This window comes from Dioscorea cayenensis, chromosome 4 (assembly GCF_009730915.1).
Source record: "Dioscorea cayenensis subsp. rotundata cultivar TDr96_F1 chromosome 4, TDr96_F1_v2_PseudoChromosome.rev07_lg8_w22 25.fasta, whole genome shotgun sequence".
NCBI classification, from domain to species: Eukaryota; Viridiplantae; Streptophyta; class Magnoliopsida; order Dioscoreales; family Dioscoreaceae; genus Dioscorea; species Dioscorea cayenensis.
In genome coordinates this window covers 3,313,373-3,333,412 of record NC_052474.1, presented here as the reverse complement: position 1 = coordinate 3,333,412, position 20,040 = coordinate 3,313,373, and the positions used below count along the sequence as shown (strand labels likewise).

The 20,040-nt window shown below is 39.3% G+C and overlaps 4 protein-coding genes across 4 annotated transcripts; 3 read left to right on the top strand and 1 right to left on the bottom strand.

Annotated features, from left to right (window-relative positions):
* The first annotated feature begins 9,754 nt into the window (after window positions 1-9,754).
* LOC120258279 (UDP-glycosyltransferase 73B4-like) lies at window positions 9,755-10,494 on the top strand. The gene is made up of 2 exons (XM_039265637.1): window positions 9,755-9,830; window positions 9,983-10,494. Exons 1-2 carry the CDS (start codon window positions 9,755-9,757, stop codon window positions 10,492-10,494), a joined length of 588 nt encoding a protein of 195 aa, XP_039121571.1.
* Window positions 10,495-11,284: 790 nt separating this feature from the next.
* LOC120259464 (UMP-CMP kinase-like) lies at window positions 11,285-15,582 on the top strand. The gene is made up of 9 exons (XM_039267072.1): window positions 11,285-11,471; window positions 11,643-11,699; window positions 11,893-11,947; window positions 12,564-12,681; window positions 12,769-12,925; window positions 13,676-13,756; window positions 13,828-13,935; window positions 14,072-14,136; window positions 15,349-15,582. Exons 1-9 carry the CDS (start codon window positions 11,403-11,405, stop codon window positions 15,368-15,370), a joined length of 732 nt encoding a protein of 243 aa, XP_039123006.1. The 5' UTR covers window positions 11,285-11,402; the 3' UTR covers window positions 15,371-15,582.
* A 499-nt stretch (window positions 15,583-16,081) lies between these two features.
* LOC120258884 (pentatricopeptide repeat-containing protein At4g25270, chloroplastic) lies at window positions 16,082-17,755 on the top strand. The gene has a single exon (XM_039266347.1). The coding sequence runs from the start codon at window positions 16,175-16,177 to the stop codon at window positions 17,732-17,734; it is 1,560 nt and encodes a 519-aa protein (XP_039122281.1). The 5' UTR covers window positions 16,082-16,174; the 3' UTR covers window positions 17,735-17,755.
* On the bottom strand, window positions 17,753-19,972 carry LOC120258885 (cytochrome P450 90B1-like). Its single transcript, XM_039266348.1, has 8 exons — window positions 19,728-19,972; window positions 19,318-19,642; window positions 19,097-19,249; window positions 18,785-19,018; window positions 18,615-18,707; window positions 18,458-18,536; window positions 18,274-18,380; window positions 17,753-18,174 (listed from the first exon to the last, which is right to left on the bottom strand). Exons 1-8 carry the CDS (start codon window positions 19,919-19,921, stop codon window positions 17,947-17,949), a joined length of 1,413 nt encoding a protein of 470 aa, XP_039122282.1. The 5' UTR covers window positions 19,922-19,972; the 3' UTR covers window positions 17,753-17,946.
* Between the last annotated feature and the right edge of the window lie 68 nt (window positions 19,973-20,040).

Below are 20,040 nucleotides of genomic sequence, written 5' to 3'. Positions count from 1 at the left end.
GAGGATCGAGATATCGATGGGGATATCTCAGGCTTTGGAGGCACCAAGAAATCTAATGGACGCAAGGAGGACGTGGAGGTGAGAGATATTGGGTGTTTTGTAAGAGAGGGAAGGAAGAGGCTTGAGATGGAGGATCGATTTAGAGACATGTAGATCGCTCGAGATACGAATTAGCACGTGTGTGTCCTGTGTTTTAATTCCTAATACGATCCGGCTTTATGTACATATGTATGGACGACTTTGAAATTGTAGCGAGGTTTATCATGGGGTCGATTAGTTTGGAGCGTGTTGGCTTTAAAACACAAACCCGGATAATTAAAGTGGAAAATAAAGGTAATTTTAAATAAAAATAACTACTGCTAAAGCGTAAACTAAGACTATTAAGCGGACGTAGCCAAACTTTGCTGACAAAGCCTCGGATTGATAAGCGGAAGCAAGAGATAGCTTAAAGCACTATTGTTAAATGTATGCATCTATTCATAAATAGAAACAAAAACTAACAAACACAAACTAGTAGAAACGCAATTGAGATGCGCATTAACGTATAATGTAAAAAGCTAATGAAACCCACACAAATTAAAAGTAGGATTTAACACGCGCTTTTGACGTAATCGAGCAAATATAAGCAAATCTATAGCCCAAATATAATGCTTAGACGCTATACTGAGGAAGCGATGTTAGCTAAATAAAAACCGGGATTGATAAAGTAGAAAACCGTAAGATAACCCAAACAAAGTTAACTATTGTTAAATGCAAAACGTTAAAATTTATCTTTATATATATTTAATGTACTTTTTCAACTTCTAATAACTCATATTCAAATCTACATTTTATTAAATCATATATTTTAAATAAAGATAATTTTGAAACGCCGAGCAAGAATTAATTAAGAATTAGAGAATTTGAGGTACACTCTAAATTAAGAGTTAATATTAATAGAAATCTGCGATAATTTGAGAAATTATGGTAAATAGTGATCCAAAGTTTATAGAATAAGAATTAATTAAGAACGAGAGGAGTTTGATGTGGGTACTTATGCAAATAAAGCGGATAAATTAGATGAGCGTTTAATACTAAAGCGAAAGCCGAAAGAGAGTGCTGCGTAGACGAGGCTGTGTCCCTATCGACTCCTCTACTTCTTCGCCTCCCTTCATCGAGCCATGAATCCCTCGGTATCTGCAAGCTCGGAGGCGAAAAGCGCATCATCTCTCTCGGCCTCCTCATTCGACTCGGAGCCGGAGAGATTGACTGTCATACTATCCATGAAAATTGCGCTCTCTTTATGCTCCGTTCCTTTAAAGAGTTCTTGTTCTTTGCTCTATTTTGGTTTTAATCGGGACGTGAAGCGATGGTTTCGGCATTTGGCTTTGAAGATCGAATCTTTTTGGATCAGTTTTAATGATTTGTTGTGGGTAATTTTTGGTTGTTTGATTTGTGCATTTAGAATCGGTCGGTATGGTTGCATTATTGCTTATCGTGTGATCGCTTTATATGCTGAAACAAGATTCTGATGGATGAGCACAGGTAAGCTTAAACCCAAAGACTGATAAATGTGAAACAAAAGCGTGAGTTTAAGCCCACTAGTATTACACAAGCATCGCTAGCTCAGCAATAAGATAACTGATTAGCAGGCACGAGATAAAGCTTACATATTGTTAAATGTAAAAGCATATTCTAAACAAAAACGAAAACTATTAAACAAAAAGCTATTAAACTTAATCGAGATACTCATTAACATATGATAAAAGCTATAACACAAATTCTAAATGACTTATTATCTCTTTGCGCTCGAGGAATGATCAACATATATAGGTCCTAAAGGAAGCTTACTCTAGAACTATTTTCTCCATGATACAGTATCCTTAGGGATCAAACGCTAGCAAACAAGGGAAAGAAGTGTGGGATCCTCTCTTGCAAGTAGATGAAAGGTCGAAGAGAGAGGAAAAAGTTCCGCCCAATAAAGATGAAGTTCTTCCTCGGGATTACCTAAAAACACGATTTTATCTTTCCGGGTTTTTTCTTTCTTAAAAAGTCAAAGTAGTTACATAATGGGCATGATGGTCATTTCGCATCATGGTGGTTGTCGAGGGTAATATCAGTCTCATGAAAATTTTAGACCCGACTTTGTTTCTATCCATTAGATACGTGATGAGTTGAAAAATCAGTTGAGGAAAAAGGAGGGGTTTTTTGAGAATACTAAAAGTTAAGAAGGTGTAATTGTTTCATAAAAGAAATTGTCGAGGGTTTTAGCGAATTACCACTAAAAATAAAGGGCCTAAAGTAATTCGCTTCATTGGACTTACCCTTGATGTTGTTCTAATTTATAATTGTAAACATATAGATAATATTTTTAAATTATTCTCATTTACAGGACATATATATAATTTAATAATTTATCCGAATTCATTTAAATAATTTTTTAAGAATTTAATTTTTGTAAATTATTTACATTTAAGATCTTAATAATTATAAAATAAATTGATATTTAAATATTTTTGAAAAATAATAACTTTCATTTAAACTTCTATTTAAATTAATCATAAATTTTAAAAAATATTTATTACTAAATCAAAGCTTTAATATTACACAATCTCTAAATCAACACACATTAATCAATCATACATTTACAATACATAAAGAAAATTTAAAGATGATGCTATGGCCTAAAGGTATAACTTTATTTTGCCCCGACATTTTGACCGATATTTAGCCCTAACTAGGAGCATGACCAATGAACCAATACAAGTAACCAGTCCCAATTAAGAAGGCAATATAGTGACATTACTAACAAAAAAAACCACAAAGAAAAACATGCATATACACATAAGCATTAGACAAACTAAGTTTTAAGAAGAGAACAAGGATATGAATATCCTACGAGTGTAATTATTCACACTTATGAGGATAGCAACACATTTAAATACATTTTTGACATAAAACGACTAGTTTTGGTTGGGCCCAAGAGATATGACAATGATTAAAAGAGTTGAGGTAAACATCTTCTTTTATCAACATTTGGCACACTTAGTCGATCAATGATCACATTAAATACTCAAGAGCATTTCATCAAACATCTCACATGCAATGATTAACTTTCCACACATCACTTCTAACAATACACAAGAATACATCCAATTTACAAAAGTCTTTAATCAAGTATTTTTCCTTAGCCCAAAATGGAAAACAATCACCCAATTAGTACAAGAGATCCATAAACTAATCTTGGCATAGATAACAACCAATCTAACTCCCAAAAGCTTTAAACTTAGCAAAAATATAAAGTTGGCAACAAGTAGAGAGTGCATTATATCAACAAAGTGAGTTTAAGACCAATAAATCCACAATGAGATAGAAATAAGAAACAAAACTCTTGATGTTAAAATAAATCAACAATAACATTCAATCCTCCCAATTAAATAAGATATGGATTCCAACAAGACAAAACCCAAGCTTAGAGCATGATCATCCAAATTCACAACAATTCAAGCAAATGAAGCACATAAAAACTTAAAGAGATAATTAAAGGTTGGTTAGCCCACTCACCTTGCCATCTTTTCTTCTTATCCTCTCTACTTCTACTAATCTTTAACCATCAAAAGCAAGAAGAGGAGAAGTAAATGGCTAGGGTTTCCAATAAGCATGAATGAGAAATGGAAGAGAAAGACTGAAGCTTTTAAAAGGGCAGGAAAAAGTGCTACAGTAACGGACCACGATCAGCTGGGTTTTAACACACGACAGCCTCAATTACTCCACAACAACTTTAGAGACGATGTCAACTCTTCTTTCATCGTTCAAGACATACCCGACGTCATCGATATGAAGAGAGCACGAAGTCCCCACCATCTTTGAGGCCTCTACCATCCTCAAAATGGTCGCGACAGCTGAGGAGAAGAGTTACGGTGTGATAGTCAGCGGCTTAATGAGCTCGAGCCGGCTTCTTCCGAGCTTTATCGGAGGAGGAGGCGGCGTGTTATGTTGGTCCCGTGTCGCTCTGTAATGAAGGGCTCGGAAGAGAGGAGGAGAGAGGACAAGTTGAGCCACGGTCGGAGCTAGCTGCATGGCTTGCATGGCTTGATGACAAGCCGGCTAGCTCGGTTCTCAGTCGTGTTTTGTTGGGGTTTTAAAGCGGGTTTTGAAAAGCAGTTGAAAAACTCGCGGAATTCTTTCGTAGCAATATATATTGTATCACTTATTCGCTATTCACATGCGGCTGCGTATGCGAGCGCAAAACTTGCCCGTGAACCTCATGGAAAAATCTACGCGTGAGCTTTGCAAGCCTGTGAGTCTCTCTGCCCTGCACGCACTGTAGCAAAATCACTGTTCACCAAGAAGCGCTGACAGCAGCTGTAGCAAAAACACTTTATTCACATCACGGAGGCATGCGCCCGCATACCCGATGTAAGCTCACTGGAGATTCCGTGCGCCCGTATGCAGCCCGACGCGATAAGCTGCAAAAATGCATTCAAAGTCTTCCTTGAGGCTTGATGCTCCTCCCAAAGGTTCTCTAGGCGCTCGAAGCTTCAAAACAACTCGTAAAAAGCTATTAAACCCCCATTCATGTTAGAATGAGGATGAACAAACATATATCAACACAAGAAAGCGATTTTTAGCGTGGAAACCCTACAAATCGAGGGAAAAACTCACAGGGACTCCTGGAGCCTCTTAAACATGTTTCCACTATGTTGACTTATGAGATAACAACAAGATCTCTCTAGCTCACTGAGGAGTACATGCAAAGAACATGAATTTCGTAAGAAAAAGAGATTCAACACTCATACATCATCCATACACTAGGGATGGTTCACAAAAGGACCTTAAGGAATGAGAGTTGAGGGATCAAAACCATAGGATTAGAGAGATCCGGCGATGAAGCCTTCCAATCTTGCCTTCTCCAAGAACCCTAGCTCCTCCTTCTCTTCCTTAGATTATTCTTCTTTTTCTTCCTAAAAAAAACCATGAATAGTCACCCCCTCATTCTCATCAAAGATGAGAGCATTTACTCCTTGTGAAATTCCCTTTAAGCCCTCCTCCATAAGTCAACATAGCTTCATAAACATGGTCCAACCCAACAAATGGGGATTTTGGACCCAACAAATCTCCCCTCGGCACCATTTGGGGGTTCTAGCAATCCTCGCTCTTTCCGACATGCTTCAAGCTTCTCCTTGGATAATGCCTTGGTGAACATATCGGCCCCATTCTCACTAGTGTGTATCTTCTCCAAGTATAACTCTTTAGATTCAAGAACATCTCGAATCCAATGATATCTAACATCGATATGCTTGGACTTGAATGGAATGTTGAATTTTGGAAAGATGGATGGGCGCTCACGATCATCGCGATAGACAATACACTTCTCTTGTTGCATACCCAATTCTTTCAAGAAACTTCTTCATCCACAAAGCTTCCTTGCAACCCCTCGATGAATTGCAATATACTCGACTACGTGGTGGATAATGCAACACACTTCGCAGCTTTGATGCCCAAGAAACTGACTCCCCTGCAAAAGTCATCATGAACCACAAGCAGTTTTTTCGGGTCCACATCGCTGCCATATCTGAATCAGCATACCCATATAAAATGGGTTCACTTTTACCAAAACACGGACATACCCGGAAGAACCTCTTAGATACCTCGAGTATCCACTTCCAGCTGCAGACCCAAGTACTCTTTCCGGGATTTGAGAGAAATCTGCTCACAACACCAACAGCATGAGCAATATCTGGTCTCGTACACACCATGGCATACATCAAACTGCCAACAACGGATGCATAAGGGACTCGGCTCATCTCCTCCTTCTCTTTGTCACTTGAAGGACATTGACTTGAGCTAAGTTTAAAATGACCTGCAAGTGGAGAACAAACAGCCTTGGCTTCCTTCATGTTGAACCTCTCAAGAACCTTGTCAATGTATTTTTCTTGAGACAACCACAACTTCCCATTCATCCTATCACGGGAGATTTTCATACCAAGAATCTGTTTAGCTGTACCTAAGTCCTTCATAGCAAAGGACTTGTTAGCTGTCTCTTCAGGTCTTCAATCTTGCTTGCATCACGACTAACAATAAGCATGTCATCAACATAGAGTAGAAGAATAATGAAGTCATCATTTGAGTGTTTCTTCACAAACACACAATGATCAAGTCGAACTTCTAGTGTACCCTTGAGTCATCATAAAGGAGTCAAACTTCTTGTACCACTGCCTTGGCGCTTGTTTGAGTCCATACAAACTCTTCTTCAACTCGCACACTAGATTCTCTTTTCCCTTGACTTTGAACCCTTCGGTTTGCTCCATATATATTTCCTCCTCTAGATCACCATGAAGAAAAGTGGTTTTCACATCAAGTTGTTCCCACCTCTAGGTTTAGACTAGCGAGCTAAACCAAGCACAACTCGATGGATGACATCTTCATAGCTGGAGAAAAATATTTCTTCAAAGTCAATACCTTTCTTTTTGATGAACCCCTTCACAACCGACCTTGCCTTGTACTTTGGTTGTGAGCTATTACTTTCGATCTTCAACTTGTACACCCACTTGTTCTTTAAGGCCTTCTTGCCCTTAGGAAGCTTCACCAAGTCATAGGTGTGGTTCTCACACAAGGAACTCATCTCCTCCTGCATGGCTCCAAACCACTCCCCGCTTCTTCTCATGTTGTATAGCTTCCTCATATGTTTTACGCTCTCCTCCATCATCGAGCATAACATATTCATTTGTACTGTATCTACTAGAGGGATGACGATCTCTAGTAGATCTTCTCACTTGGGTCTCAACTGGTGGCGTTGGAGATGCTTCTTCAATTTCTTCAAGTCGGCTCTACACCTTCGATTGGAGGAACTTCACTTCCTAACGATCTCATTACCATTTTCTTGGACATCTCCCCTTGAGTGAACTCTAGTATAGGTGAAGGGACCCGAATCAACACTAACGGGGAATCTCAGTCGAGGAACTAGAGTTCTCACCCACGCTCATCAAGATCGGTCATTTGATCTTCTAGAAACACAACATCTCGCACTCCCGACAACCTTCACTTAGCTGGATCCCACAATGCGTATCCAAACTCCTCATGACCATAACCCAAGAAAAATACATCGCTTTGCTTTGTTATCAAGCTTGGACCTCTCATCTTTGGGAATATGAACAAAAGCCCTACTGACCAAATACTCTCAAGTGAGTATAGGGAGATCTCTTTCCCGATCCACACTGCATTCGGGCACATCACCATCTAGAGCTGCTGCTGGAGAAAGATTTATCATGTCTACTGCAGTCCTCATAGCTTCCCCCCAAAAGGACTTAGGAAGCTTTGCATGAGAGCATGCATCCGATCCTCTCTTCAATTGTTCTGTTCATTCTCTCAGCCACACCATTTAGGGCGAGGGTGTCTTGGTCGGAGTCTTCTCAAGCCCTGATTCCATGAAGTCTACGATTACTCTTCAAACGGCCCTCTGTATTCACCACCATTATCCGCTCTTCATGTCTTCAACTGTTTTTACGTCTCCCTTTCAACCTTAACATGGAGATCCTTGAAGACATCAAGCACTTGATCTTTAGTCTTCAAAACAGTTGCCCAGACCTTCCTTGAATGATCATCAATGAAGGTCACAAAATAATGTCCACCCCCAAGTGTTTTGTCCTGCATAGAACAAACATCAGTATGCACCAAATCAAGAATATTTGATTTCCTAGATGGGGGGTGAGAATGAAATGCCACTCTATGTGTTTTCCCTGCTAAGCAATCCACACATGTTTTGAGAGATGCCCCTTGCATATTCGGTAGAAGATTCTTCTTGGAGAGAAGTTGTAGCTCTTTCTCACTAACATGCCCAAGTCTTATATGCCATAGCTCAATGCTTGCATCTTTCTGAATTGCATTCAATTCCCCTATGTGTAACTTAGCTTGCATAACATAGAGTGTGTTTGCCTTTATTCCCTCTAGCAACCACTAGTGAACCTTTGGTGAGCTTGCACTTACTTTTCACCAAAACCAAGTCGACAAACCCATCATCATCAAGTCTTCCCGTGGATATCAAATTTAGGCGAATGTCTGGAACATGCCTAACATCCTTGAGTACTAGCTTGAGCCCTTGATTGGTCTCCAAGCAAATATCTCCAATACCCACTATCTTCGATGCACCACTGTTACCCATTTTGACATTTCCAAAATCACCACTAGAGTAGGTAGAAAAGAAGTTACCATGGGGAGTGACATGAAATGAAGCTCTCGAATCAAACACCCGATCACTCTCTTGGCTCACAAGATTAATACAAGCATCATCACAAATGACATCTGATGTCACCATCCGTGGCTACTCTGTATTAGTCTCCTTCTCCTCTTTACTTCCACCACTCGCTCTCTTTTTGAGGAGCCTCGCACTCACTCATGTGGCCCATCTTGTTACAATGAAAACACTTGATGTTTTTACGTTCTTTGATCCGCCTCGAATGTGTCTTTGTTGCCAAAAACCTTGAGGATGTCTCGCTCTTGCTTCTACCACGGCCTTACGGCTTTTCCGAAACAAGAACACCCGAGGAAGTTTCACCTTTTTCTTTTCCTCCTAGCCTCTTTCACTCATTAGGGCTCTCCTTAACCATTTCCATGGTTAGCTTTCCACCAGTCTTTGAAGTGCTCAGAGATACCACTAAAGTTTCCCAACTATCTGGCAAGGAACTTAGGAGTAGCAATGCTTGCAACTCATCTTCAAGAGTCATCTTCATAGATGTCAATTGGTTCACTAAGCCCTGGAAGTCACTAGTATGCTCTGTCATACTTCTTCCATCTCTGTACTTCAAATTTACTAGCCTTCGAATGATTGAGGCCTTGTTCCTGGAGGTGCTCTTCTCATACATGCCTTCTAACTTTTTCCAAAGTGCATCGGCATTTACTTCTTCGGAAATGTGATGAAAGATGTTTACATCTACCCATTGCCGAATTGTTGCAGAAGCTTTTAGATGTAAAATTTCCCATTCATCTTCACTCACCTTCTCCGGTTTTTCTTTGCCCATCACCGGCATGTACAAGTCTTTTTCTTTCATTCATCGCTTTCATCTACATCGCTCACATGCGTCGGTATGCAGGGCGCAAGCTTGCCCGTGAGTCTCTCGCTCGCAGCTGCTGTAGCAAAAATCATGCTCACCAAGAACATGCTCACGTGATCGTAGCAAAAACATTGCTCACATACGGGGGCATGCGCTCGCATACACCCCGTGAAGCTCACTGGAGATTCCAGTGCGGCCCGTGTCACGACCCGCATAAGTCGCAAAATGCATTCAAAGTCTTCCTCGAGGCTTCAATGCTCCTCCCAAAGGTTCTACAAGGCTCAAAGCTTCAAAACAACTCATAAAAAAGCTATTAAACCCCCATTCATGTTAGAATGAGATGAACAAACATATATCAACACAAGAAAGCGATTTTTTTAGCGTGGAAACCCTACAAATCGAGGGGAAAAACCACGGGACTCCTTAGGGCCTCTTAAACATGTTTTCCACTATGTTGACTTATGAGATAACAACAAGATCTCTCAGCTCACTAGAGGAGTACATGCAAAGAACATGAATTTCATAAGAAAAGAGATTCAACACTCATACATCATCCATACACTAGGGATGGTTCACAAAAAGGACTTAAGGAATGAGAGTTGAGGGATCAAACCATAGGATTAGGAGAGATCCGGCGATGAAGCGCTTCCAATCTTGCTTTCTCCAAGAACCCTAGCTCCTCCTTCTCTTCCTTAGATTATTCTTCTTTTTCTTCCTTAAAAACCATGAATAGTCACACCCTCATTCTCATCAAAGATGAGAGCATTTACCCTTATGAAATTCCTTTTAAAGCCCTCCTCCGTAAGTCAACATAGCTTCATTTTAAACATGGTCCAACCCAACAAATGGGCTGGACCCAACATGTTTTGGGAGTCACTTTGAGATTTCGAGTGATCAGGTGAAGGAGTTGGCGTTAGGGCTTGAGGCTTCTGGGTGTTGGTTCGTTTGGGCAGTGAGAGGGGACTCGGTGCAGCCGCCGCCGGCGAGGCTTGAAGAGATGGTTGGCATGAAGGTGTTGGTCATCAGAGGGTGGGCTCCGCAGTTGTTGATATTGGGACACGTGGCGATTGGTGGGTTCTTGACGCACTGCGGATGGAACTCCACGTTGGAGGGGATCTCGGCTGGAGTGCCGATGGTGACGTGGCCGCTGACGTATGAGCAGTTCGTGAATGAGAAGTTCTTGAATAAGGTGGTGAGGCTTGGCGTGCGAGTGAGAGGGGAGTTGTGGGATCCAACCGTGTTGGTTGGAGCGGACGAGGTGGCGGTGGCGGTGACGCTGGTGATGAGCGGCGGAGATGAAGCGGAGGAGAGGAGGCGTAGTGCTTATAAGGAGTATGCGAAGATGGCACGTGCCGCGATGAGGAAGGGTGGATCCTCCTATGCAGATCTCAGCCGTCTGATTGATGAGCTTATCACTTGCAGAGCCATGTCTGGCGGAAACGCTCTGGGAAACGAATCCGACTGACAAAGTACTTTTTTTTTTTTTTTAATGTGACATGCCTCAATCATTGTTGTGTGACTCCACCGCCACATGTTGAGGTCAGTCACTATATTAGTGCCTTATTTTTCACACATTAATTGTTGTTTATTCATCTCGATCCATAAATGATGCATAACTATAATTTTAACAAATAATGCTTATTACCTCAAGGTCTATCGACATTAATCAAATAATTATAACAGCTTCCATGTGAATTTCCATATTTATTTCTTTTATATTTTATATTTTCCTATCGAAGAGTATTATTTGTAAATGATAATTATTTTTTATAAAAAAATTAATTCACAAATTTATTAAAAAACAAATATAAATAAATATTAAATAGAAAATATATCCGCAAAGTGCGAAAGCTGAAACATAAAATAAAAACAAAATACAAAAACAAAATACTAATACAGAGACTATCAATAAATAAAAGAGCATGTCGATACATGTAGTCTAATGACTCTTCTACCCAAGTGTACCCACAGGCTTAGTTTACATGTTAGCAATTGATTTTGGCTCTTTCTAACCACTTTTGATTAGTGCTCCAACTCCGGTTTTTTCCCTGCGAGGACTACATCCGCTAAAAAAAAAAAACTAATTTTCCAGATGACTGCTGAAAATGATAATATAATCCATTTGAAAATTTATATTTAACTTTAATTATAAAAGTTTTCAATCCTATTTTAATTTAGAATGAGGGACTGAGCTGAAAAATGAGGAATGTAGATAAATATAATTTTGATGATCAATAGGGGGTGAGAAAGAAAAAAGCCCTTAAAACAGGAGCGCCAGAAAAAACCTGCAAGGAAGAAGAAGAGAGAGGTGCCAGTGGAGATCGAGAAGTGACGATCTGAGAAGCCGAAGAGAAGAGATCACCGGAGGCGGCGATGTGGCGGTGCTCCAGCTTTCTTTTTTCCCTCGTTCGACCATTAAACCGTCGTATCCATCCCCAATTGGTCAGCGTCTCACTCTCAATGCATCTTATGTGATCGAAACTTGTGTTTTTCCCCCTTCATTTTCATGTACTTCTGATTTTTTTTTTTTTAAATCTTTGGTCTATTTCACTAGTCCAAATGTTTTTTTTATATATTATTTTCTTTAATTTGAGTGTTTGATTTGGAATGCAGGCTTTGAACAGGTTTGAATTTGCGCAACATTTCTTCACCACGGAAATCTTGAGGACGGTAAGCTTTTTTGTTGTTATTATTATGTTTTTTTCAATAAATTTATTTGCTTTTTTTGTACTTGGATGTTGAGGTTTTTGATTGTATTTACGGTTGGGATCAGTGTTCTTGTCTGATAATTCTCGGAATACACTGTTGTTGGAGATTATTGAGCTGAATAAGATTTATGACATATGTTGTGATGTTTTTGTAGGCTAATGAGGGTGTCTTTTCTAAGCGCACGAGTCCCTTCATTGCATTTGTCCTGGGTGAGCGTTTTGCTTTTGTTTGTTATAGGTTATATTATCTTGCCTGTTGTTTGTTGTATTCCATGTGTTGTTGAGATAATTATGTTTCTATATCAAGTTATGGTGTGAAATGAGTAACAAGAATGCTATTTTTTTCATGGATCAGTTATGTTATGCTAGGCACTTTGGTATAATACTTTTTGATAATTTGTTTACTTTGTTACATGACATAGAGATTTTCGCATGACAAAACGGAATGGATCCTGTTTCGTATGTCAAAAACCTTGTCTGGATGAGTGTGATTTGTTCTTATGGCCGGTTCATCACTCTGAGTTTATGCGTTCAAATTTTCTTGTACGAATTTCTTTATATTGTGTAGTTATCTCAGTTTTTCCTGTGATAATTGGTCAAATTCTCCTGAATTTGTTGTAGAGTATTGGACTTGGTAGCTGTGCAAATGTTTGAGGTTTTTCCTTGTTTATTTGTTTGTTTCTTGATTTTATTTTCTGGTATTATTGTGAAAGCAGAAGTATGACCCAGCTCTATCCCAACAAAAAAATGGAATGTGCTTCCATGGAAAGTTTGTGTTTTCAGGATCATATGATCTTCTATCATATGCAGAATATTGTGTGTGCAGGGGGACCTGGAAGTGGGAAAGGAACACAATGCATGATGATTGCGGATACCTTTGGATTTACACATCTAAGTGCTGGTGATTTGTTGAGGAAGGAAATGGTTTCTGATGGTGAAAATGGGTATACGGGCAAAATCTATTTCTCTTTGTTCTATTCCTGTATGTTATCAGACATGAAAAATGTGTTGACAAATTGATTAATATTCAGGGTAATGATCCGCAATTCAATTAAGGAAGGGAAAATAGTTCCATCTGAGATAACAATCAGGTTAATCCAAAAAGCTATCGAATCAAGTGAGAACTATAAATTTTTGATTGATGGATTCCCAAGAAGCGATGAAAACCGTATTGCTTTTGAAAGGATAGTGAGTTTTCCTTGCTACCAATTTGAATGATTCATGAATGAAAGTTAATACTTCATTATACTTATCATAAATGATGTGTTTTTTCTCTCCTTATCATGTAAAGTGCCATTGTCATCTTTGATAGCTTATCCTTGTATAATGACAGAAATTTGCACTAATATGTTTTCTGATAATTCTTAGTTTAGCATGTAAACATAACTTAAGTGTTTCACTTGTGGAGTTATATTCTGTCTGGACAACACTAATGATGTGCCCCAAGATCAATGCCTGTTATATGTTTAGTTCAACAAGAAGTGTAAAAAACCTATATCCTTGTCCATCTTGTTCAGTGAAAAATAATTTATGAGTATGTCCGAAGGTCTTCCATTTAATCTGACAAAGTGACAGTGCCAGGCTAGTTTAGTCATCATTTTGTTGCCTCAACCTCCCTGACCTGCCTTTTGTTCCTCTTTTATTGTCAATTGCTTGCAGTAGTAACACTGATATTTTATTCTTTCTAGTCAATTGCCTCCCCTACCCTCGTCTCCCGAAGACTTCAATTACAGCTGTATATGCAGGCAAATAACAATTTTGTATAAACAAATTTCCTTCATACAACATTATTGAAAGAGAACTTAAAAATCCTATATTTGTTGGTTCTATGTTCTCGGATGCCTTTTCATCTACTCAATGGTTATAATTGGTTGTATTTACTTCGGCAAATAGGTCAAAAAGTTGCTTATCTGAATCTTGAGTGGATATGTAATGCAGGTTGGAGTAGAACCTGATCTTGTACTGTTTTTTGAATGTCCTGAAGAGGAGATGATGAAACGTGTTTTAAGCCGTAATCAGGTGACAAAATTAGGTGGATTAATTGATATTATATTTTTTATTTAATCATCCATAACATACGTTTGATTCAGGGAAGAATTGATGATAACATTGAGACGGTGAAGAAACGCCTTCAAGTGTTTCACACGCTAAACCTTCCTGTTGTTAACTACTACTCTAGGAAGGGTAAAGTTCACAAGGTATCCATCATCTGTTCATTTAATTGGCTTCCATATGGATTTCATTCATCCTACCTGTGATGTACTGCTGTTAGTTAGTTAGTTTTTTTTTTTTAAAATGATATGATGGTGCACTAATTGCTACCATTTCTTGAAGATAAATGCAGTGGGGACTCTGGATGAGATCTTTGAAAAAGTTCGCCCTCTATTTGCTGCTTTCAGGTGGTTGCTTGATCTCTTATATTCGTTGCTACCAGGCTGTGTACCATTATTTTCTTGATTTGATCCAATAGCATCCATTTGCAAGTCTTTGTACATGATATATCAGCAGATAGGAAATCAAATTCATAAGATATTGTGTTTGGTCAGTTTTACCTGTAGTCAGTGTCAATAACAACAGTTTGACCCTAGTTTTTTCTTCCTTCCCTGAAAATTTACTCTCGAGTCTCAATAATGCAACTACTTTTTTGTTTGGCTAATCAATATTTTCAACATGTGTTTTTATTTATGCTTTGTACTTTGTGGTATCATCTTTTTTACTTCAAACGTCTAAAATGTTGTTTCAAGAAACTTGGCTTCCTTAACTTATAGTTCTTTTGTTCATTTTAGTGCAAGATGCATGGCTTGTGTGGTAGTTTTATAATCCATTGTCTATAATTTTACTTAGGTTTTCGAGTTCTTTCTGCTTAGTGACACATTTATTTTCTTGATATATATTTTACTGAGTGCATCAAGAAATAGCCGTATCAGTATGTTTTTAAAAGAATTGGCACATGGGCTATATCTTTTACTTGCTTGATATTAATCTTGATACTAACCTACATCAGTACAAAGACAAAAATGTTTAGCTTGATGAGAAGATTATGATTGAGCTAAGAATATTATTTCAAAAGGTTACCTTGATACCATAAAGCATAAATTCAATCTGTGTAGTGTTCTACACACGTTAACATTTTATTAAACTTCCTTCTGGCAAACAAAATTGATTCTGTGTCACAATAACGTTAAGCATGCATGCTCCATGTTCATGAAGGTTTAAAATTTCATAAATCTTCATTACTTGATAAAGTCAAGCTCCTCTGTATTAAGTTGAAATTGTGCTGCATGTTTGAGACAACCAAGCCATTCGAAAGCAAATATGGATGCCTTCTTGCTCTATGCTTGGGATTACCTATTTACTTGTTTGTTTTGCAAATTTTATTTTATTTTATTTTATTTTATTTTATTTTTTTTATTTTTTTTTTATTTTATGCCAAAGGATTACCTATTTACTTCTATCACTAGTCAGAAGAAGAGAACAGAATATCTGGCTTGTCCTCAGTTTTACCTTTATATGCATTTTCAAACTGCATAAATAAAATCTCATTTATGCTCTTGAGTAAAACATTAGCTCCGATTGTTGTGCATTTTAACTTAGTATTACTTCTTGTACAGCAAGGATGGGCCGAGGAATTGACTCAGAACAAGCAAGGGGAGAGTTTTTATCCCAGTTTTGATGTGCAAGAATTAAGGAAGGAGTTCTTCATGCTTTAATGCCTACATTATTGTCTTTTACCATACCTGCCAATACAAATAAGGAACAGCGAGACCATTCAATGTCCAAAAATTCCACAGTTGAATTCTGTGGTTTAAAAAAATGAATCGTGCACAATATTTCATTTTAGTGAATTATTACTCATTTCATATATTGATGAAAATTAAATAATTCTTTTTTTCTTCCGTCAAATGGTTCTTTTATTTTGGAATGGGTTGGTTTTTAATTATTATTATTTTCTTCCATTGTGATTTAACATTAACTTTATCAATATTTAGTAATTCTATTAAATAAACATTTTAAGAATATTTTCTTATTTTATATTTTCAAAATGTAGAATATCCTTTTATTGGTTCTAATGATTAATGATAAAAATATAGTTTTTTAATGTCTATATATATATATATATATTGCAAATAACGTAATCTATATATTTATTATAATTATAATTTATAAATAAATATTAAATAATTAATATTTCCCAAATATATTCTTAATGTAAGCATGTAACAACTAATAAGGGGTGGCCACTGCCAGTGGATTTTTCAATTAAATGTTAACCATAGAAAATGGTAAATTATTTAATATAAATTTATTTAATTCATATTTAATTTTTTGTTTTTCCTAAAGATAAAGATCACAGATAATATTTTCAGAAGCTCTTATAATGGACCCTCCTGCATATGATGTTATCCAGGAGTGAATGGCTCCATTTGGTGGATCGCCATGGAAGCCCCTCCCATTTCACTGCTCCGCATTACGCTCAAAACGAAGCCCAGCTCGAAGAAATCCAAAGAAAAGCACTCCCTGAAACGCCGGAACCTTCACACCCTCTCGTACCCCAAGTCCTCTCCTTCGCCGCTGTTCATCTCTCCAACCCCACTTCGCCTCACCCGCGAACAGGCCCTCGACCACGTCCTTGCCGAGCTCGAGGCCTCCATCGACAATGGCATCAAGGTCGACCCCTCCATCTTCTCCTCCCTCCTTGAGACATGCGCACGCATGCGGTCCCTCTCCCATGGCGTTCGCCTCCACCGTATCATCCCCCGCTCCCTCCTTCGCCGCAACGCTGGCGTCTCCTCCAAACTCCTCCGTCTTTATGCCTCTTGTGGCTTCGTCGATAGAGCCCATCGCATGTTCGACGAAATGCCCGAGAGAAATAAGTCCTCGTTCGTGTGGAACTCGCTCCTCTCCGGGTACGCGGAGCTAGGCCTCTATGAAGACGCCATGGCTTTGTATTATCAGATGGTTGAGGACGGTGTCCAGCCCGATGATTTCACCTTCCCGCGCGTTCTCAAGTCTTGTGCGGGTATTGGGTCGATACAGCACGGCGAAGACGTGCACCGGCACGCTGTTCGCTCTGGGCTTGGCCGTGACGTTTTCGTGCTTAACGCGCTTGTGGATATGTACGCCAAGTGTGGCGACATTGTGAAAGCACGCAAGGTGTTCGACGTTATTCCCGACCGTGACTCTGTGTCTTGGAACTCCATGTTGACGGGTTATGCGCATCACGGGCTGGCGCGTGAGGCGTGGGACGTTTGTAGAGGTATGCTTGCTGCCGGGCTTGAACCAAACTCGATCGCCATCTCCACAATGCTTGCAAAGTTCTCATTCAACAGAAAGCTTGGATATGAGATTCATGGATGGGTTCTCCGACAAGGGATGGAATGGAACTTGTCCATTGCCAATGCACTGATTGCAATGTATGCTGAACACAAACAATTGCGATGTGCTCGAATAGTGTTCGAGTCAATGCCGGAGAAAGACTTGGTTACTTGGAATACAATGATATCAGTTCACCGGAAAGATTGTCGGGCCATTAACATATTCAAGCAAATGGAAGACTCTGGTGTGCAGCCGGACCGGGTGACATTTGTGTCCTTGCTTTCATCATGTGCAAATCTGGGAATGGTGGATTCTGGCCGGAGGTTGTTTAACAAAATGAAGAAGAAATACAGGATAGCCCCAGGGATGGAGCATTATGGGTGCATGGTGAATATGTTGGGTAGAGCAGGGCTTGTTGATGAAGCTTATGAAATGGCAAAAACAATGCCTTTTGATGGAGGGCCGAGGGTTTGGGGAGCTCTGTTGTATGCTTGCTCAGTGCATGGGAATGTAACTATTGGAGAGGTTGCAGCAGAGAGATTGTTTGAGCTGGAGCCTGATAATGAGCACAACTTTGAGTTGCTCATGAGGATATACAGGAATGCTGGAAGACTGGAAGATGTGGAGACGGTGAGAATGATGATGAGAGAAAGAGGATTGGACACTGAATTCAACTTGTGAATATTGATTTACACTGATCCAATTCTCTTCCTTAAAAATTGGAAAGGTCCTTCATGAAAGCAAATTGAAAGCTGATACAAAAGTAATATGATATGATTCAAGCAAAGTATCCTGTTCAACATTTTTTTGTGCATCAAATCCATTTTGTTGGCATTCAAACGAGTTTATTATTTATTAACTGCTGGTGGAAAGATTAGATGCACAAGAAATGCTTATAACTTTGGTGAAATGGCTCTGATTTTGATGGGCAGACAATTGGGGAACTCAAGACGAGGAGTAGCCATTGGGGGGTCATTTTGAGCAAACTCCCACTCATATTTCATAACCAGCTGGTGAATGAATACCATCAGCTCCAGCTTGGCAAGTTCAGCTCCTATACAGTGTCTCGCACCCCCGCTGAAAGGCATGAAACTTCTTGATTTCTTCACACCATTTGGGGTCTACGTGTAAACATAGCGAGATGAATGTATCAACAGTAAAACCATGATAGTTCATTCAATGACAGATGAAGGAATAAACTAATGCATGAAAAGCCTCACCAGCCATCTCCATGGATTGAATGTTTCGGGGTCCTTAAACTCAGTTGGATCCAAATGCATTGCAGAGATATTGGCGATGACCGTGCAACCACGGGGAATGACATATCCTGGTAATTAATTATCACATTGAACTAACTTATAATTTTTACAGTCTAAAAATCAAAGTAGTTAAGCTTGATACCACCTTTATACTGGATATTTGCAGTGGCGACCTTATGTAGAAATCTGGAAACAGTACCTAGTCTCAGCGTCTCATTCACAACCTTCAGAAATCATATTGTAAAAGGTATGATTTACAAATTTTGTTTTATAGGTGTGCACAATAAGAAACCTGAACTTACACATTGAGTAAATTCCATTCCTCGGTAGTCACTCAATGTTAAACTAGAGTCTCCAGATTGTTGCTTGGATTTAATAACTTGGAGACGTTCCTCCTGAATATTTCCAATCATGTTAGCAGTTTGTTCCACACACACACACACAGACACACAACAAAATTAGTTCATTTTACCCGTAGTTGGTCGCACGCTTGAGGACAAGTTCCAAGGTAGTAAATAGCTGCAGCCAAAGTCCTTCCAATCACTTCGTTGCCTCCAAAGATGAAGTTTTGCACCAGATCTCCCATTTCTTCAGTTGAGTATGTGCCGTCCTTAATAAGATAGTTGAGGAAGTCGTCATCCTCCTGGTCCTTTAGCCTTCTTTGTTCCAATTTCTGTCTGATGACCTCTTGAACATAGGCCCTGGACTGCATTCAATAAACCACAATCACAAATCTTGAAAATCCAATCTCCAAACAAGAAACACGACATAATCAACTAGCTACCTGTAAAGCCTTTCGAAATCTGGTTCCGGGGAAATTAACATAAATCAAACCAATCCCCATGTAGATGTCATTGAGAGCCTCCATCAACTTCTCTGTCTCTGGTGATCCTGGTGTCATGCTTAGTGCTTTCTTCGCTATCATGTAGAACGCATACTGGCATAAGACAATCATTAGAGCCTTGAAAGCAAGCATATAAAAAAATTACGGACATAAACACGTACTTTTCGAGTTTCATCAGTAGCAATGACCATGTCCCTGTTCCTCCATGATTCCATGTGAGCTGATGCTATCTGCTCCATGTCTCTGAGGAACGTACTCTCCAGCCTGCTGCCACTGAGGTAGTTCAGCACCTCAGCTCTGCGGCGCTTATGAGCATCCCCTAGAGATATGGTCAGCGCATTGTTACCTATAAGCCTAGAGAGGGACCGTGGCCAACCTTGCTTGAACATTTTCATCTCATTGTTCACAACAAATCGGTTCAGCTCAGGGTCTACCGAGTGTATCAACCATTTTCCAAAGATGTTTGCCCAGAATACCGTCCCATACCTGCATACAATGCAGTTCTCTTGAGCTAATTTCATACATGTTAGTCAATTAAAAGAGAGGATAGTGATGCAGAGGGAGTTTGAACTTTGCTATGTGATGTTGCAGGTAATCCCCTAAGGTGAAAGCTGGGTGAGCCTTCACAAAGGAGAGTGTTTCTCCGATGAGAGGCCAGCCCATGTTTGCCGATGGGATATTGGAATGCCTTATCTTTAGATATTCTTTAAGTGTCTTGGCTGCAACGATGGCCAGGATGGCTGTGATTAGCAATGAGAAAACCATTGCTCTTCTCTGATTCACCGCTGATGTTCCTCTTGTTATTGCAGGCTTATATATGGAGAGTGGATAGATGCACCTTATCAGTTGTGACTCATAACTTGGAAAGCTTTGGAAAGATGAGG

What these genes read in the sequence shown, in the direction of transcription:
- LOC120258884 (XM_039266347.1), top strand. Translation starts at nt 16,175, where the DNA reads ATGGAAGCCCCTCCCATTTCACTGCTCCGCATTACGCTCAAAACGAAG.
- LOC120258279 (XM_039265637.1), top strand. Translation starts at nt 9,755, where the DNA reads ATGAATAGTCACACCCTCATTCTCATCAAAGATGAGAGCATTTACCCT. An exon ending in TCCTTTTAAAGCCCTCCTCC is followed by an intron (nt 9,831 to 9,982) that starts GTAAGTCAACAT and finishes TCGTTTGGGCAG; the next exon opens with TGAGAGGGGACTCGGTGCAG.
- LOC120258885 (XM_039266348.1), bottom strand. Translation starts at nt 19,921, where the DNA reads ATGGTTTTCTCATTGCTAATCACAGCCATCCTGGCCATCGTTGCAGCC. An exon ending in CTACTGATGAAACTCGAAAA is followed by an intron (nt 19,250 to 19,317) that starts GTACGTGTTTAT and finishes GTCTTATGCCAG; the next exon opens with TATGCGTTCTACATGATAGC. An exon ending in TGCAAATATCCAGTATAAAG is followed by an intron (nt 18,381 to 18,457) that starts GTGGTATCAAGC and finishes ATTAATTACCAG; the next exon opens with GATATGTCATTCCCCGTGGT.
- LOC120259464 (XM_039267072.1), top strand. Translation starts at nt 11,403, where the DNA reads ATGTGGCGGTGCTCCAGCTTTCTTTTTTCCCTCGTTCGACCATTAAAC. An exon ending in GGAAGGGTAAAGTTCACAAG is followed by an intron (nt 13,936 to 14,071) that starts GTATCCATCATC and finishes CATTTCTTGAAG; the next exon opens with ATAAATGCAGTGGGGACTCT. An exon ending in CCTCTATTTGCTGCTTTCAG is followed by an intron (nt 14,137 to 15,348) that starts GTGGTTGCTTGA and finishes CTTCTTGTACAG; the next exon opens with CAAGGATGGGCCGAGGAATT.